This window comes from Takifugu flavidus, chromosome 3 (assembly GCF_003711565.1).
Source record: "Takifugu flavidus isolate HTHZ2018 chromosome 3, ASM371156v2, whole genome shotgun sequence".
NCBI lineage: Eukaryota > Metazoa > Chordata > Actinopteri > Tetraodontiformes > Tetraodontidae > Takifugu > Takifugu flavidus.
In genome coordinates, this window is record NC_079522.1 from 15,928,866 (window position 1) to 15,949,226 (window position 20,361).

At 42.8% G+C, this 20,361-nt stretch overlaps 1 protein-coding gene across 3 annotated transcripts in view; it reads left to right on the forward strand.

The window, feature by feature from the left end:
* Window positions 1–6,277: 6,277 nt before the first annotated feature.
* Window positions 6,278–20,361, forward strand: part of LOC130522480 (interleukin-1 receptor accessory protein-like 1) — a 192,308-nt gene continuing 178,224 nt past the window's right edge. Inside the window, exons 1-2 of one of the 3 annotated variants that reach the window (XM_057026918.1) lie at window positions 6,278–6,805; window positions 19,694–19,795. In XM_057026918.1, the coding sequence (XP_056882898.1) occupies window positions 19,714–19,795 (82 nt within the window). In that variant the 5' untranslated portion in view covers window positions 6,278–6,805; window positions 19,694–19,713. Of the gene's footprint in view, window positions 6,806–19,693; window positions 19,796–20,361 lie in introns of those variants that run through there. The other 2 variants (XM_057026917.1, XM_057026919.1) reach the window with 2 other exon arrangements.

The following is a 20,361-nucleotide window of genomic DNA, read 5'->3' on the forward strand; positions in this document are numbered from 1 at the left end:
ATTTTATATCCACTGTTACTGTGATTTGATAGGAAACAACGGTTTGAAGAAGTGCTCAGACTCTGCCACAAGGTTCATGCATAAATAGCGATGTGTATATTAATGTTCTTTGGAATTCTTGATATATTTTTAAATCTGAAATGCTTTTTGACGAAGTGATTTAGGTTTTTCATGTATCTTCGATGCCAACTTTATTTAGATGACTAAATAAATGTGGCCTGAGGTTGCTAATAAAGCTAATTATACAACAGCTTAATGTGTCCATGAACAATTATCCTTAAAGCATTCCTTCCGACGCCCAACAACGTCTCCAGTTGAGGTTTTATGAGAATCAGCACCTCTTAGTCTGAGGCCAGGGTTCTTGGCCAGAAAAACGATGACTTGAATTTAATTACCTTGGTGTCTTGTTCACGAGTGAGGGTAGGATGGAGCGTGAGATTGACAGGCGGAACGGTGCAGCAGCTGCTGTAATGTGGTTGTTGTATTGGTGAAAGGGGAAACCCCTGAAGAGCTGGACAAAGTGTCCAGGGAGAGGGAAGTCCAGGTGTTGCTGCTCAGACTGCTGCCCCTATGGCCCCGTAGAGGATGGATGGATGGGTGGGTGGATGGATGATGGGTGGGTGGGTGGATGGGTGGATGGATGGATGGATGGATGATGGATGGATGGATGGATGGATGGATGGATGGATGGATGGATGGATGGATGATGGATGGATGGATGGATGGATGGATGGATGATGGGTGGAAGACCATTTATTTAAGACAAAAGCATCTTGGATTGCACACAAAAGTCCCCCTGGTGTTGGGGGACTGGGGGATTCAACCAAAAGTTGGATTTTAGCGGCTTTATCAAAGCATGAAGGTCTTAAATGAAATTCTACCACTTTATTGCTACAGTATTGTGCTGCATGGCTGACCACAGCTGTCACTACTTGTACTTTCAAATTGCTTTTGTGTTTTTCATTCTTATTTACATGTACACTGAGGTGACGGTGCCGTATGGGATATGGGTATTCACTTTTCTTCATGCTGTTCCTTTGTTTTTGAGAAGAAAAGCAATGACTCCATGGAAGAATAAGCATGTTTAGCTGTCAGATGTGAACCAGGAAGGCTTAAAGATACCTGCAGGCAGAATAATCTGTCAAACTGTGTTCCATGTTATCTCAGGATGATGACATGTCATAGATCGGATTAAAAAAAAAGTGGTCAAAATAATCAGTCCCAAAGTTACAGTGTCTTAGAGTTTGCTTCCCTCCTTCCCTCCTCCGTCATGCCAGCCAGTAGGAAATAAAAGACTCATGCAGCTAACATGACATGGAAATGTGTGCTGTTAGAGGAATCAATGTCCGTCACCCACAAATGATCTGGTCCTGCTTTGTTCGGCCTAGCAGGGGTCCATTATAACTTCACAACACCCGGTGTTGGTCACTGTGCCGTCAAAAGAGACATGACACAGAGAAAGGATAAATTCACCACTCACTTACTTCAGTTCCACAGCAGCTACATCTGAGAACTGTCTGTTTGTGTTTTAAAATAAAATAACCTTAATCCTTGGATGAGGCTGTGCGTTTGTCTTAAATGGTGCTTTGGAATGCAAATAATTTATGCATTTCTGCATAAATCTAATCCAGAAATAACCCCATCGGAACATTTAGCTTTCCTGAGGTTTCACAAGACAGTCTTTCCATGTGTGACTCAGACGCTAACTCAAGTGCCGTTCAGTAGGAACAGCATGCTTTTCATGGCAATAGCAAGATGATTTCTACTCTGTCCTGCTGGTTAGACACTTATCTATGACTGTAAGCATGTTGTTGATACTGTCCACTGACAGTGTTGTCCACATTCTTCTTTGGCTGAGGATTTGGTTTCCCGTCGAAATTCCTGATGGTATCTGGTAGATTACGAAAATCTCTACCATCAAAAATGCCCTAAAATTTCTGCTTATTGCTCTTTTATGGACTGATCATTGCTTTTAATTTAAGAAGTGAATGAACAAGGGAATGATTTTCGACACACTTCATTTGTGCCATATTGCACTAACACGCTTTTACAAACGGGGGGTCAGTGGCTCTGAAGAATCTGGAATTTTTAAAACTGATCAAATGATTTAAAAACAGAAGACAAACCTACATACAGGTCAGCAGAGTGGGAGCAAACCTGGTTAGACTCCTTCCCATCATTAGGTACAGCAATTTGTCGCACTGTCTTGGTGTTAAAAATCAGCCTTAAGTGTCAGACAGAGACGGTTTATTGCACCAGTGAGAGAAAGACAGCAGAGGATCAGGATTTGGGTGAGCTAGCTAAAAACCCTCCGCAGAAACACGTGGAAGTGTCACGTAGGGAGCCTTTATACACACATCTCTTTGCAACACTTCCTGTATTTGGTAACGTTTGATCATGATGAATCAAATGTCATTCAACTCAATAGGTGCGTTTCCACTGCAGAAAATTCACGGCACTCTTATAGGGCCATTGGTGCATGTCTCCACTGCAGGAACCTGCCTTGAAAAACCATTTACAGGGCTTATCAGGGTCCCTGCTCCAGGGTAGGTACTTAGATCCGCCCGGAAAGACTCCTGGCTGGGGCAAAAGGGTTAACTCGACACCAGTTGGCTAAACCTTGAGCAGGATGTGATGCGGAACTCAGCAGAAGTGGAGCATTAGCTTAGCAAACACCACACCTCCGTTCATTCATAGAATCCACCACCATGTACACAACCACCTGCCTGTCTCAAATAAACATCACAACACATGCTGTTTCATATTTACATATGTTTTTTATTGTTATTTTTGTTTTAGTTTGATGTCCTGGACAAAACTCTGTTATGCATTGATTGAAACTTGTGATGTCATCTATGGGTCCTTCCCCCGCAGTGGAGACACGACCATCAAGATTGCCAAAAAAGAGGAGCGGTTTCTGTAAGGTTCCTGCCCCTCCTATTTACCAAGAACTCTACAGTGGAAACGTGCCTAATATGAGTACTTTGCGGTCTATGCATTCTCACACTCTTGGAAAACGTCATCAATCACCACTTTAGTACCGTTCCAATTCTAAGTTTGCAAGCTGCCAAGTTCTCCATTTCTCCAAAGTGTATGTGCTCCGCCAATTTTATCAGGTATGCATCAGCCGTAACTTGACTTGGAACAGCTAAGAATCCCACAATACATTTCACCTCGGGCAGAAAAAGCAGCACGAATGGCGAAATTACTTCAAAGTAAGAAAGTCCAAGTAGAGGCTCCACAAGTTCACATGACCGTGCTTATGAACTGTGTCCAGAGAAATTGTAACTGAATTTGTAGAAATGCGATTCCATACGAACAGGTTAGACAGTCACAGCCATTGCACGCAAAAGCCAGTTGCTAAATTCACAGATCAGAAGTTAAAGAAGCAGACAGACTAGTGCCTTGAAATTTCAAATTTGAACAAAATTGTCAGTTCTGTCAGAAGCTTCAAAAGGATCCAGAGTTTTTGGATGGTTTATTTCAGTGTCGGAGTTACAGTAAGACAAAGGGCACGCACACTTAAAGTTTTAACATTTACAGATAAAGTCCAAATTAAAGTTGAGACAGACATATTGAAGTTTCGCAAAGGCTCAGAAGAGATGAACATTTCTGGAGCTGCCTTTCACCTGCCTGTGTTTCCTTTGATATGGTTTCCACACAGCACATCAGTCAGTGTCTCATTTTTAATTGGAAGCGAATCATGCTTCATCCCTTTGTTGTCTAGTGGAAATATGTTGCTTAGTTGTCAGAAGGTAAGACAAAGCAGGCTTTGTCTGACTGTTTTGGTTAGCGCTGACATGTTGAGCTTGAAAATGAGCTTTGGACTTGACATCATTAACCAGCAAAAGTGAAAAATAAAGGATTGTACTCAGAGGGACATGTGCAATCTGAGCAGGATGTCCTATTACGCTGACTACAACACAATTTTCATAGATTTATTGTGACACCACGTCACTGCTCTTCCGGGCTCACTTCCAAAACCTCAAACCATGCAGCAGAAAAAGCCAAAAGGAAACAACAACATAAAAACAAAACAAACAAGCAACCTGTCGCAGGTCAGTTGTCATCCAGCGGTACACACTAACTAGTTGGATGGAGCGGAGGCTTTTTGCGGATGACAACCCCACATAGAACGAAGCAATGAATGCCTGTTTGTCCACTTCTTTGCTCATTAAAGGACCTCTATTCACATCCAAATTTGCGCACTACAAAGAAGGCTCACAAGTGCATTTTTTCACTTAGGAGGAGGCTGCTTTTTCTCCTGAAAAGCTGTCCTTCTCATTGAAATTCGCTTCACATAAATGACATGCCAGAGGCCATAGTCTTGACAGGGGTAGCCCAGTGAGCGGTGAATGAACCTACCCTCTCTCCCTCTCTCTCTCTCTTCATGGCCCTACCTGCTGTCAAGTGTGGCTTGCTTACCTAATTTGTCTAAATCTGTATTGTACCTTTCTAGTTTGGGAGTAAACGAAGGCGCCCTGGCTCTCCATTCATCATTCTCAGCGAGAGGGTCGGGGTCTCTTGTTGGACACGAGTCCTTGGTCGCACATAAAGAGTGATAATACCTGGACTGTGCAGATTGAAGTCCCACAAGGCGTCTCGGGTTACTGGTCCCATTCATCTTAGTTTTAAGTTAATACTGAACCTTTAAAAAATGGTGATTTGGGTTGATTCCTCTGAATGAACACAAGTGCCAAAATTCAGCGTATAGCAAATAATGAATGACAAATCTCTTTGTCGAGCCAGATTTTGCCCTGTCGCATCGAGAGATGAATTGCTGTTTAATGTTTGTGGGCAAACACTATGAATGAATGGCGTAATATCAGAGGAGGTTTCACAGCTTCGGATGCAGAAAAGCGAAGGACATCATTTCCCTGTCATTCCAGGGATGTGGTGTTAAAAATGTGACACCACCAAGGAGGTGTTGGCGGTGTTGTGACACCACTACGGCATTGGAGGACCTCTGTCTGGCTCATTTCAGCTAACCGGACATGTTTGTTTTTCAGGAACAGGAAGCAAACTTGAATAAAAGAGAAGTGTGTAAATACTAATTTTCTTTCCCAAATATTGAAGAAGACAACACGCAGCTTTATGTGTTTCCGAGTACAAATATCACAATACAGCCTTATTATCATCTGTGACAGACCAGTAACAAAATACATATTGGGGACGCTTGATGGATTTTTAATGAGTTTACATACGCTAGTCAGCGATTGCATCCATTATGAGTAGATCAACAATTTTCATTTTACAAAGAGAGCAATCAACTTTACAGTATTAGTAGGAGGTGAGAAGAGGAGCAATAGCAGGGAGCACATTTAGTACTTCCAATCATTACTTTTCTTTTTTTGTGTCATTCATTGTAGAGTTTTGATACGTCTGGTTGCCTTTAAACACATTTAAAGATCCCCCAACTTTAAACTTTCCTTGCATTGTTTCTCTATCAATATTTACGCTGGCAAATATATGTGAAAACTTTAAATGATGCACAAAAGATCAGGTTTGTAAAGTGGATTACCTGCAGTGTAAGATATCAGGAGATACTACAGCTGAGTTTGTGATAAGTACTCTTGTCATTACAAATACAATTAAATACGCAATACAAAGGTAAATAAATGAAAATATGAAACAACTTCGTTTGGCTTTGTATAAACTGAAAAGATCTGCCTTTTGAATGACTTCTTACATCCTACGGGGAAAGAAAACCAATTTTCTGGCTGTGGATTCATTTTGGATTCTGTTTTTAATCCTAATTTGTTTTGCTTTCCTTTTCTATTTCTACTGGCACATTATTTCTAGCACCAACTATTTCTGTCGCTTCCGTCGGGCGGCAGTGCGCCAATTCTCAAACTTCAGCTGCATCAGCCGCACCTCACTGCGACCAGTCTCCTGTCTTTATTTAAATACCAGTACTTCTTGGCGATTGCCTGAGAACTTATAGGGAAAAGTATGCATTTTAGGGGCTGTTTCCAGTCTGCGCGCCACGCTGGGGGTGCAGACTCAGGAGGATCGCAGGCTGAGCGCGGTCAAGCTTCACACAATCGACTATCAACGCTTCCGTTTGCCTTTTCAAATTAAGTCACCCCGAAAACACACTCCTCCACAATAAAGGACATTTCTAAATGTACAGGGAGGAATTAAAATAAAATAACCACGCAAGGCTTGGACTTGTACAGTGTTCTCTGTTAGTGTTGTTGGTTTTAAGGCTTCATTCGTCGACTACAAATGATGAGCTTTTATTCTGGCTGTAACAGCTTACATATACTGTAATGTTTCTCTGCAAGCTTGACGCTGAGAGAGGGATGGGAAGAGGGGGGGAGAGGGAGAGAAAGAGAGAGAGTCCGGTGTGGGTCTCTCTGTCCGTCACTTTGGAAATTTGTGCTCGTGTGGTCCCGTTTGGCGCTGGTGGCTCACTTGACCCGGGCTGCGCGCGGCTGCCAGCGGCTGATTTCCAAGGATAACCACACTAATTGGCTCCATCCGTGCAGCAGTCTATTGATTTGTGTTCCTCTTATTACTGACATGAATTTCTCCGTGTTTTCTGCCGCTGCTCCGAAGTGACCGCCGGCTGCAGGTGTTTTCCGACTCTGCTTTGCGCCATTCGGGGCTGGCAATATGTAATTTTGGGGTTCCACACTGCGCTTTCGTTTGGAGAAGTGGACTAATTCACTGCTGGGATTCTTCCTTTTTCAACGTTACCGCGTCACCCTGCGGAAAAGAACAGATTCCAATCCAACGTGATGGTGCGGGGCTCTCAGAACTGACGGCGGAGTGCACGCGTTGATTTGGAAACTGCTTGTTGGTAAGTTATGTCCTTTTTTTAAAACATTTTTTGGACCATCCAGTCTCTGGAAAGTTGGCTTGCTGCTGCTTTCAGATTATTTCTACGTGTTCAATTCGGCGTCATTTCTCATGCGTAAATTGTGGTCACTTGCGGATGCGGATCTCTGATCTCATGTGGCACCGGAATGCACACTCGGAGCGAACTGGGTTCTTCTCCAGTTACGTGTGAATTCCGCTCATCCTTTTTAAGGACGGAGCGTCATCACTCCATACTCGCAGCAGCAAACTCTCCCACATATGGCACCAACAAAACCACGGCTCTCGGGCCGCTTCCTGCGCGTCAGTACTGCGGGAATGTTCATTTCAACGGTAATCGTGTAAGGCTGCGCGCTTTTGCTTGTCTCCCCGGTGCATCAGCAGTGCGCGCGCCTGTGCAAGCGCGACCACTCGCGTGCGTGCCTTTTCCCGCGGGTGGCACGTGAAATGGCGCGCGCGCACTCGTGCGCAGCCAACGCTCGCTCTCGTGAGCGTTTCCAAGAGGTGAGACACGGGCAGCCCAGGCTTGGTTATTGAGATCTTTTTATCTGTTGAGTGATCCCCCTGTTAGCTGGATGATGGAGCGCGAGGGTCCAGATTGATGCCGGAGCTGCCAAACATCTTGGTGTAGATGTGTTCCACGTAGGGCTGCCGACCTGCCTGGAAAATGAGTTACATAAGGCAGCGCAGTCTTGAATCAATCACTGCACCGTGCTCTAAGGCCAGGGCTCAAGGGTCGCGGTGAGTCTTGGGTCCAAACAGCCCCTCGTTATGGTTTCCTCCCGTCTCAAACGCCCGCCACAGTAATCTACTCGGATTGGGGAGAGTCTGCCACGTCCCCTCCAATTCCTTCCTTCACACTTTCTGCTTCAGCTGATATCCTCTCGGTTATCGCTGCCATATGTTTATTGTTTTAAGCTTTTTCCTTGTTCAACATCTGGAAGAAAGTCTTGCTGCAGGAGCAACCAGCAGCAGATGAATTAATAGGTAAGTGGCAGCGGCCACTTAACAGAAGCCCTGCAGCTACATATTGAGCTGAGTCTAGTGCTCTTACACAGAAATTGATTTAGACAGAGATTCCTGTATGTCATCCAGCACTGACACTTTTTTACACTCACGTTGACCAAGCAGCATTTAATCCTTCCTCTGGCCCCTCATGATTTTGCTTTTAGTGACTTGTGCTGGGTTCATTTCAGCCCCAAGGAAAGCATTAACACTTTGGAACTGGGTGTTAACGTTTGTGGGGTTTTTGCAGGGAATGTAATTTATATGAAGGTCACAGATCATTCCCTCAAGTTTACTTTTCTCTTTCCGACTAAAGTACAGTATCATTAGCTCTGATTTCATCCAATGGCAGGTGAGCAGACAAATCCGGTATGTGTCGGGGCAAATTTAAATTTTTCTACATGCCTTTCGCATGTTGTGTGAATGGCTGCAATGAGCTGGCAAGATGTCCAGAGTGTAGCCCGCCTCTCACTGGGAGGCAGCTGGGATAGCTTTCAGCCCCCCCTCAATGACCCTGCTGAAGATGTAAGATGGTTAAATATTGCTGGACATCAGTGGCGTTTCAGCGTGGGACTCGGTGCACAGTGAGGCAGACAAAGCTCTCCTTGAGTGCTATATTTTTTTAAATTCGTGATGGCGTGTGATGATGCAGGGCGTTAAGATGGTCCTTCCCTGTTCTGTCTCTTCTTTAGGGAGGTGATCGTTGAATACCAACGTATCATTGGTGATGAAAGTTGGTGCCTCTCCATAAAACACGTAGTGACAAGCATGTTTAAACGGATCTTGACCCGGTTCATCTTACAGTTGTCTCTCTCACTCTTTGGGAGACGGAACGATCCGAAGCGTTTTCCCTTGATTGATACTTTTAATTTTCAGGGAGCTGTCAGCGTATATTGGACTTGGCTTTGCAATCAAGGGGCAGGCAGTCAGAGGCTTTCAAATGAAAGAGTTCATTAATATGGTGGGAAATAAGGGTTGTCTTTCCGTGGAATATTGGCTCTGTGAGAGGAGTGATTGGAGCAATTGATGGGATTTGCGAGGAAGGATGTTGGAGTGAGGAGGGGTCCTTAATCATGGCTATTAGATTATATTAATAAGACTCAAACGGAAATGAGAAGCTCAGGTGATCTGGCCTGTTTGCGGTACTGTGTCTGAGTGTGACCGCACGCGTGCGTGCAGCTCGTGCACGCTCCACACGGGTGCTCCCTCGGTCGTATCGACTGTTGTAAAACGCGGGCATTAGAAGCCGCGGACGACCCGCAAAACAGATGTAGGCCCAGTTAAATCTTTTTGAAAATCCAATTCCCAGGAAGATGAGATTCGTCTTTACCTCATGCCTTGTTCCATTTTCCATCGCAATCATGGGGCATCGATCGGATTCAGAGTTATTTATTTATGTCGCGGCCAACATGTCATGAAATGAGAACGGTAGATCAGATAGATTGCGGTATGTGCCGACGCGCCGCCTTGCGCGTATGGAGAAACACCAAGACGGCTGTGGATGAATACCAAGCTATGTTTATTTACCGAGCAATGTTGCAACATAGGAAGGAGGCCACCTCATACATCTGCACCTTAAATGATCTCTCCTTTGAATCATTTACTGATTAGAGGCCTGAAAGTTGTCAGAATACAGAAGCATCCTAAGCTCGCTGATCAAGCTTGGTCCCCCAGGAAGTGGTGTTTTGATGGTGTTGAGTATAGATCAATAAGTTACAACTTAATGGGACTAATTATCATCAGGGCTTTATTCTCAGGTCGCACCATTGTGACTAATGCATTGATTGCTGTCATTTTCATGGAAAGGTGAGATAATCTGTTTCTAACTAGCGATGCTGGTACCGTACAGCTCTCTGGGTATACCGAGTGACGAATGGGGCGAATCAGTCGGGCCCTTTCACTGCCCCCCCCCCCCCCATATTTCTGCCTCAGTTTAACAAATTAGTTTCATCTCTTGCTTTTCATTTCAGAGGTTAGTCCAAATCTGATATACCTTTGTAATATCATGCTGACAAATTAGGTTGTCTTTTTATTCCGTTGGTCCACCCCTAATCAGATCAGCCAAAAATGGATAGTAGTCTTAAAAAGTGCAGTCAGTTTCACACACACATACTCATCCTCGCTTTGTCAGATTGTAACGACAAATCATGCGTCATCCAGAAGCACAAGGCGTGGAGTTGAGGTCTGGGAGTTGTTTGGAGGAAATGCACTGCAAAGTCATCCATGTCCACTTCAGACTACCTGCGCCGCCTTTCCTTTCACAGTGAGAACATGCAAAAAGGGAATTATACTTTGACCTCAGAGTGCAGTGCGTGGACCCTTTTAAAGGTATCATAGATCTTTTCCAATGATATGTGGATGTTTTTGTGCTCCCTAAAATCTAACCTGAACATTTTCAGCTCAGGAGCGAACACATGTAGCAGGATCTTTGGGAATCTTATCATGGTTTGGATGTAATTCTCTATAATTGCCTTATGTAATATGTAGAGTTCCTTCCAGTTTGTGAGCACATAAAAATAACTCATCACTGTTGTAATTTGACATGACCCACATATTATTTCTTAAACGTAATTTCAACTTTGCAGTCATTTGGACAATCTATTACTCCTTTACAAATGTCTTACAGGATGCAATTTCCTAGATTTTTGCAATTGTATCACTGGGACCAAGTTTCAAGAAGAAAACCTGCCAACAATCTGCAATCTAAGTGCTGCGCACCCTTTTGATACTGCACTAATCCTCAATAAATAGGGAGATGTTCAATGAAAGGAAAGGGGGGAGAAATGCTTCTGAAATCGGCCTCCTGTTCACGCTGTAAGCCTGGAGCTCCTCGGGCAGCCTTCGCCACTGATATTCAGCGGAGAGATATCAACAAGAATAGATATAGTTGCAAATCATTTTCATGGTCCACTTATTCTTGATCTGAACGGCATCGTGCGTGGCCTGCGCTAGCTTTATTTACTTCCTGTATCTAATATCTTGCTAACCTAACTGTTAATAAAAAGAGGGTAATGGCACCATTTCCAAATCTGTCTTGACACTCGTCTTGCAGGGAAAAGCCCCAATGGAAGCCACACTGCATGTTATTTCCAAGGTGGTCATTAAAACAATGCAGTTTTAAAGCATATTATTTTCCAATTTGTTAATAAAAGAACTCGATGTCAGATGTGTCTCCTGGTGCCCAGGAGCATCAGTGTTACGTGCCACTTGGATTATGGCTGAAAACGTGGAATGAGGTGATGAAACGTCCGCGCCGTACTTCCCCCCCCCATGAAATGGCCATCAGACACGTTATCAGTGACCTCAATGTGCAGTATTTTTCTTTGCTAGGGGCAACCAATGTTTAAAATGGCCTTTTCCTCTATTTAAGCAGCAGTAAAATGAGAAGGCCATTGCTATAAGCAAGAGGGCAGAATTATCATTTCCATCCTTTCTTTCCAGCTCCAATAATACTGTGCAGAGTCTGGAGATGATCCTTGGAGGCTCATTCAACCTGGAAAGATGAAGTTGATGTGTTTTTTAGATAGCTCTTTGAGAGATGTGGATAGAGTATGGAAATTGCATGCTAGGGGAAGCAAAATGAGCCATTTTTCCTCCCATTTCTCTTCCTCCCTTTTTCCGATCTGTGCTTACTCATTCATGAAGGCTTTGTTGTGACATTCCATACATTTGTGTAGAGATATAACCTCAGGAGAGTGGTTAAAAACTGAGAATCCAGACCCTACAGTTGCCCGCGTAGTCCAGCTTGCAGATGCCTCTCGGTTGTTTGCATCAATCATGTTTCTTCACATTTTTCTGTCGTTCAGGTGTTTACATTTTGCCTCTTTTATAAGCAAATTGAGGCTGCTATGGTTTCAGCAAACCCTTTTAAAATAGTCCATTATGTGGTATGGATGCCATACATATTCATGAACGGAGACCTCAGCAGACATGCACGCTTGGCTTGTTTCAGCATGGGATCTTCTAACCCTAATGTGAGCCAGAAAGGTCCTTAAGGAGAACGTGTACATCAAGTGATTAATAATGAGTGAAATCAAGAAGTGCTTTCTTTTGCCGTTGCTCATCTGTTATTAGCTACTCCACATGAGACCTGGGGCAGCATAATATTCACAGCTAATCTTAAATGTACATTTCTGTACATCTCGAGTAGAGCGAGGCCTGGCAGGGCACAAATTAAACAGACTGTGCAAAATGACAGCCCATTTTCTGCCTGGCACACTTCATTTACATTTGATCATTGTTTTTATGTTTAAAAATAGTGCTATTATTGTTTCAGCAAGTGCAGCTAGATCATTCTTTTGACTGTTTTCCCGCATGGGTGCTGTAAAAATACAATGTATTTTAGATCAAATTTGGAATTTTATATGGCAGTCTGGTTTTGTTGTGTGTAGATTGACTGCTCATTAGTTTTGAACTGCATCTAGTTTAAAATGACCAAATGACAATGAAATTCAATGAAAAATTGAGAAACCTTTACTCAAGTTTGACAAACTATAAAGAAATAAAACAGTACTTTAGGGCAGCATGAAACAAAATGTGACAGTGACACGTCTCATTCATCGTTTAATCTCTGTGTGACCTGAGTGATGCACATGCACACACCTGGAAGCATAGACACCAGATGACGATCCAATGCATCACTGCCAGTGCAGGCCCAGGTATTTTGGCTGTGCGTGTCTGTCTGTTCTTGTTACGATTGTCATTCTGCTGACTCCGGGTCCTCTTTCTGCCTCTAGTATCATCAGAGTGGCATTTATATACAGTACTCAGAAATTCCATTTACACTCATAGTCCAGTTCTTTGCGTCACGACTGAAAGGGTTATTGTCGTGCTCCTCTGGTTGTACTCGGCCAGACCCATGGTGGTCGGCGCTCAACAGGGTCCCTAATTTATAGGCCACTTTACAAGAACGGCCTGGGGATGCAGCTCTGTCCTACAATATTAAGTGTGTTTACACGCGCATCGAAATTGGACTACACGTCTCACTCAATTGATGTGCATTATTTATGCAACCAGACTTTCTTTCCACAAAGGAGTATGTGGTAGCCCGACTGTGGGTGGAGTCAAGCCCCGCCCCTACGAGACGATTAGCGCTGTTGTTGTTGGGCCCTAATGTTTACCTTTTGCGTCGCACCACAACAATCCACACACAAGTTTGGCAGCGACGTAGCAGCCGCAGCTAACTCAACAGAAGCCAGTTTTACTTGTGTGGGTCAGTGGCGCAGAATTCAATCGGCAATCTTATTTTGGATTTTTTTTTTCATGCACATTGAAACAGAATGAACAAAGAAGGCAAATGTGGGGAAACCACTTATCAGGACATATGTTTGAAATTACGTAATCACAGGCCAAAATATTATTTATACATATAAAATAATGGAAGGAGTTCTGAAAACAATATGGCAGAACGATTCATTTCCAGAAATCACATTAAAGCCCAGAGGAAAACTACGCAGGGAGGCTACTGGGATACAGAGGACAACACCATCAATTGTAACTACATACTATTAGCAATTTGTTGAGTAAATGAAATAAGCATTGAAGCGGAAGCATTGCTGCTTCTCATGGAAGCTGCATCTCAGAATTTTATCAGGATGGTCAGTAAAATGGAGATGAGAAATTGTAGCAGTCAGACCAACGATGACCTTCAGACACAAGAATGGTGGGTTCACATCCTGCGGCAGCACCTCCACTTGGTCGCCAGTAAAACTCACATTTGTGCCCTTTAACCTCAACCGAGGCTAATTAGGAACAGCTGGAACACAACTTGGAAACAGCAGTGAGAATCTCCAGTTTCGGGGGGGGGGGGGTTCGATTTATGGCTCAGATGTCTTCTGCTTTGTTGCTTTCATTGATTCATCTTCAGGCCTCCGTTCATCCATACCAGAGCTTCTTCTGAATTTGAACACAAAAAGAATCAGAGATAAACGGTGAGCAGTCTTAATGAGTCTGGTCGCTGGAGGAAACGACAGTTATTAACTTGTGTTAATAATTTGACAATCCGCTTTCTTCCCCCTGAAATCAGCCCCTGGTTCTGCTGCAGTTCCGTAAATGCCGTTGCCAGAGCTTTCAGAACATTTATGTTGACAGTTCATTGCCCTTTTTTGTTTTCTCTTGTCTATGAAAACTTCCCGTTCATAATTCATAGTAATCACATTCCTCCAAATCCAAGACGAGGACAAAACAAAGGGATTTTTTTTTTTTTAAATACACGCTGTAAGTGTTTGAGGGCTCTGTTTGATTGGGGAGAGGAAGGGAGGGGGGGGGGGGGGGGATCACACCATTGTTTGGTTTGGTTCGGTTCATCCCTGCACTGCTCATGAGTGGACCAAACTGCTGGGACGATGTCGGTTACAATTGCTCATCTGTATGGGTATTGCCTAAAATGAGCAGCGACCAGGAGGGAATAAGAAAACCTGACTCATTGATTAGCCAGGACCAAAAATGGAACCCTCTGCAGGAGTATTCTGCAGCTTGCTACATATTCTGTTCGTATTGATACCTCAAGCTAACTTCACTGGGATTCACTTGCTGGAGAACCGACGACTGTTTTCACTTGGACCACAGTTTAGTTGGTTTTCAGCTCTGGCGTTAACCCCCAAAGCTCACGTTTGTGGCTAACTGGCATTAGCATACTGCAGACTGAGCAGGCTTTAGCAGATCTTCACATTTAGGTATGGTAATGTGTAAAAGGGAGGAAAAAGAGAAACTTGGATGTTGGATATGTTAATGCCTCCATTATGTCTGCTTCCTCCTAATGAATTTAAAGTTTATATCGCATCAAATGCAGCTAACACCAGACTTCATCTAGCCCTACAGCAAACGGTTTTACAAGTGTCATTCAGCTGCAGGTGCATCACATGATTGCTGCAGCCCTCTAAACCTTGACCTGGAGTTTCCTAGAGGGATCTCTAGTCCTTTAATGTCATCCTTTTCTCCATGACAGGCAGGCAGGATAAAGAATCTAGTTAGCAAGCGGCTCAGGTAATGCAACTAATTGAACATGACTGCAAAGACAGTTTGTATGCATGTGCACAGCCCTGTGTTTGCACATTGTGGTTCACCGGGTGAATGTGTTGAGTCTAGAGAATGGGGATTGTTTTTCTGTAACTACAAAAATAAAGGGGATTTATTTGATTTCTGATGGTTTTGAAAGGTGACCTTTCAAAATGAAAGAAATAAAGTTTGTTTCTATGTAATGATGCTAAACGTGTGTCTTGTCTCTTATGCCTCAGCAATAGAGGAAGTGGACAGAGACTTTTTACACTAGTGCATCATTTATTTTAGGACATGCTGCGCTTGTTTAGAGATGTCGATTGCTCTCCAAAAGCATTCTCATTCCTCTGTGTGCATGTCAACATGGAGGCTTGTGGTTGAAGGGTTATTAGATAACCTGAAATGGAATAATTCAGCGAGGAGTGCAGGTGTGTGTGTGTGTGTGTGTGTGTGTGTGCGTGCGTGCGTCATCCAGGGGTGAAAAGGCTCCTGAAGTGTTCCTCACAAGCAGAAATGTTAATAACTCACCAAGCACAGTACATATCAATTTTCAAACCACAGGTAGGAGAAGAGGGCCGGGAATGACGGGTTAATGACGGCGTGCGAGGCCGCGCCGCATTCTTTGTGACAAATGAAAGCGTCGTAGCGCAGAGACGGTGTGGAGATGCCATTCCAACCAGGATTTTAGAAACAGGGGTACCAGTTCTAATTTTTGTTGGATTCTTTTGAAGGAAAAACTTGTGCATTTACTACGGCATCCCCCCACAAAGGCTGCGATTACTCTCCGGCCTCGGGACAAATGCAGTTTGCATGGAAGTTGTAAGGAATTGGGATTTCTGCAATTTTCACTGCATCACCTTCGCCTCTGTAACCTCTCCCGATTCTACAAAATATTGCTCTACAGTGTCGCTGGTGCCCAGCTGTGCTACAAAGTAACATTTTCCAAAGCAAGAACACAACAGTATCTCTTCATGCTTGCTGTCTTTTCACATTGGTATTGATTATCCTTGAAGGCCTGAGATGTCATTAAACGCGTCGACTACATGATGCACCGCTGAACCCCTTCAGGTTGAACGCTCCAGAATGAGAGGATGTGGATAAATGGTATAAGTCATCTCAATATTCTCCTGGTGAGCTGTAGTGAAGCCAAGTCTGGGTTGGAAATTGCTTCAATTGCCCCTGTGCGAGTGGGATAGGAAAATGCCTTCCTCGAGGCCAAGTCTCGGGCGCCACGAGCATCGCGAGCAGACCGTTCCTCTTGCTGAACCCTCCTCGAAAGTAATCAAATTGTGGATGAATCTGCTGAGAAGGAGCCACCATCAGGGAGGGGAAAGAGTGGACGCTCGAGGAAGAAAACAATCAAAAGACTGAAAGGCAGGTGACGGCACCTTTCGGATGAGCTTTTCTTTAAAGGGTGGCACACTACGAGGTGCTCGGCTAGAGAAGCTGCTAATGCAGGTTGTTCAAGAGGGAATATTCTGCTTTTCTGAAGTGTTTTCATTTGGAAATGTGTGGACAAGTGCATTTAGACAGTCTCTTTCCTTACTGGGAGGAAGGAATGGCTCTCCTTTCCCTATTTTCTGCTCTATGGTGTTCCATGTACCACAGGCTATCTCTGACATTGAAATCTTTCACATCTCAGTGGCAAATAAAGAAGCATGGAATTTAAAGTGATGGCAAAAATTAGACATCGACACCCTTGATTACTGTCATCAAATGGAGGCGTCAATCTGCAGGCATCTTAAATTCTTCCCTCTTTGTGAAGCAATCGGTGTTGCTTTACCTTTCTTAATCATAGTCATAAAAGACAGTAAAAATAGTGGCAAAAACCTCAACTTTCACCTTTTTAAATGAGGAAAAAGCCACTCGCAGGTGTGATAGGACCACCCTGTAGCACATAAATGGAATGCAGCCACTGTGGTTGCAATGCTTCTCCTGAAATTCTCCACAGCAGGCTGGCAGGCTAGCTTAACACCCTTCGTGATTGCTTTGTTCTTCGTAGTCTCCTTCCATAATCCAGGGGACGTCTGTTGGTCCTGGACACGAGGACCAATGTTCAAGCCTGCATTGCTGAGAACATTCAGCACGTTCCTGCTGCTGGAAAATCTCCTCAGCTGCGACGAAACATCAAACTATCTCCTCCAATCTGAGAAATCTGTAACACCCCGCAGTGATGATTACCCACCCGAGTCACTTTCTAGAACTGTCTTGAAATGCTTTTCAAAGTCAAACCCTGAGATTTCTGCGTGGGCTGAAGTCTGCAAGCAGATTAACACTGTCACCTCATCTCTTAAAGAAACAGCAGCTCCATCTGAATGCTGTTTCCACGCTCGGCCACTTTTAAGAATACAATAGAGGGGCCAAAAAAATAGCAAAGTATAACCTTTTTTCTTGGCTCCCCCTTTTTTTATTAGCCAAGACCTGCTTTTTTATTTCATTTAAAAGAAACACTGCAGGCACAACAGGAAATATGGCAACTATAATTAATTTTAACATTAAAAAGGTATTTGTCTCTCCTAAATTTATTCCCTCATCTAGTAGAATGCATGAATTGTACTATTCAACCACTAATGCAATAAAATGCTGGAACCCTACAAATATAATTAAAATATATACTAATTTAACTCCTAAAACAATTGCAATATAAACTAATTTATGATGCATTCTAATGAATAACAGTTTCTGCATGGACACAGAAAACCAGAAGGACCGGTAAAGTGAGCAGATATACACACATGGGCAATGGCAGGGTTATTAACGACACAATATAATGTGATGGTCGGTTATCTTTACTAGCGGGTTTTCCCATCTGTTCACTAACCCAATGAGAACAACCCACTACTCCCACTGATCGAATAATCTGGAATAATCTGGAATAATCTGATCTGGAATAACAGTCCCATCCTCTTCACTCGCCTTAAACTGCCACACTTTTTGGTTTTTCCATCTATTTTCCAAAATATTTAACAGTGCGACATTTATCCAACTAAATACTGATAGTTTTGAAAAATAAATTTAAAAAAAAAATGACATGACGTATTTCTTGGCTTACAGCCTGCAGCAGTCAGTCTGAATGTTTTTGGGACTAGCTCCTAATATTGGATCATTACACAGCCACAATATGAAACTCTATCAGCATGTTGATTCAATATAACCTTTTCTTCCTAAATAGCTTGGAATAAACATTATTTGACTGCTTTTAGTCGCAACATTTATCATTTTCACATCTTTCAGTAGACAGTATTGGGCTGCATTGTTTTGTTTTATTGCGTTGGTGCCCAGAAAAGTGCAAATATAACTTGCATTGATTGGAGGATGGAAAAGAATGATCACTGTTCAGCTTTCACAGCCCTTCGAAGTCTCACTTGTGGAATAATTTCTTGATGGCTGCACACAGGTTTCTCTGAATTTATCCTCTTTTTAATATGCGTTTCTTAATACATTTGATCTTTTAAGCTGTAGGTTTTCTTTCTCTGTGCCCACATGCTATCAGAGTACAGGTTAGGTGTATAGAGGGTGGATTTGTGCTCTGTTGTTGGCACATTCACAGGGGAAAAAAAGAAAATGACCCTGCAGTTTTAAGCTTTTTCCCCGCAGAATGTCTGTCTGATGCTGGTGGGGAAAGGAGGGTTTTTTTTCAAACCCGAATAAAGAGACCAACGCTGTGGTGCTACAGTTACCCAACATGGAAAGCTAATTAAAAAGACAAGATTATTGTGATGACATGCAGTGTTTTCTGAGAGGCCATTGCTTTCAGGAAGTAATGGCTGGTGACAATTGTCCTTTGACGAGACCAGCCGTGAAGTGTCGCCATCTTTGGACGTGGTCCAGTTTCGCATGCCTCTGCGACTGTCTCAAGGGTTATTGTAGCTTTTCAGGGTTTCCCCTCCCAAAGCTTTCTGATGCAGCTTTGTGGAGTCCATGTGAGGAATCTTTGTCGTGACTGAAATGCCAACAAAAGCGTCCGTGCAGCTTACATGGAAGCATTGGCGCGTCGTAGCAGCCCTCCTGCCTCGAGCAACAAGATGAATTAGTAGCTGAATGAAGAAAAGTTAGTTACATTTAGACCTTTAATGAGGAAATGCATCACAAAAGAAACCTGGTAGCTTGTGGCAAACTGTGAATATAAATGACTTTAATCTAATTTTATTCTAGAGAATGTTTACTTCAAGTGAGCTTTTATCATCATGCTCTCACTAAAAGCTGACTATGATACTGTTGGGTAAACCATTTATTCTGAACAAATAAAGTAATCAAAATTGCATCCTACTATAAATTGTAGAAGTATGGAGATGACAACAATTATGCTTCTTTTGCATGAAGATAAAAATTCTGAATAGGGATGTGGAAAGAGTAAAGATTTCCCTTTTCTTGTGGAATGTGTATCAGCCTAGAGTGCAACCCTTTTCACATAATCTCCTAAAACTTTCTGGCTTTTTGTACGCTCCAAACATCAAATTGAGATGATGGATGAGCACACATTGATTGTACGCCCAGGAAAATTACATTGATTTCTCTATTACTAAAGAACCCGGTGTGTTCCAACAATACCAAGGCATTTGAGTATTTCACTTAATTTCTGTGCAGTGATATTTTTAGGGCTACAACTCTTTTTTTTTTCTTTTTTTTTTGCTGACATGAGTAATTTGAAATTCGTGTTGAATAAAAGTGGCACTAAATTTGTAAGTAGCCGAAAAATGTCGAAATCTAAGATCTGTTATTGAAATAAATGATGCTGACATTTTCAAAAACCACCAGACCTTAGGGGTTGTTAAACCTGGATCGATCAAGGTTTTGTTAGATTTAAGCTTTCACTTTTGATTAAGAAAATATTATCAGGGTTTTAATGATTGTTTTTGTTTTCTTCTAGGGCTGCTCAACAAAGAGAAAATGAAAGCTCCCATTCCTTTTGTCATCCTGCTTCACACTGTTGTGGTCCATTGCCAGAAGGTGGTGTCTAAGAGAGGCTCAGGTAAGTCTTGTCATTTTATTGACCGTAAACCATCCAGATATCTTCTTAAACAGTTTGTAGCACAGGACAAAATGTGTTTTTGTTCTCAAAAATATCATTCTGGAAGAACATTTCACTCACTACCAACAGGCACTTAATAATCCAGATTTTATTTCACTTCATAATCTTTATTGTGGTATGTACCGCGACATAACCACCAGTTGAATATACAGCATGTTGGGTAGAGGGTCAAAACTACTGCTGGTACTGAAATATGCATGCAACGGAAATTTGACCAAGTGGTCCTAGAAGGTGCACGTCACGACTTATTCTACGGATTCAAAATGGACTGAAACCACATCTTCTGATTAGATAATGTGAGGTAGCAATTGGCCCTATCAAGTGGCGGAAGTATGATTATCTAATATCTTAGCCTTTGTTCTTCATTATAGTGATAATATTCTTAGCAGGGGCGTTCCCAAGTCCTTGCAGTGCTGTTTTATTGTCTGGTACTCACACCAGTAAGTATAATAAATGACTTTTTTTGTGGGGGCCCAGTGGAAAAACGGTATGCTGCTTTAATTCCC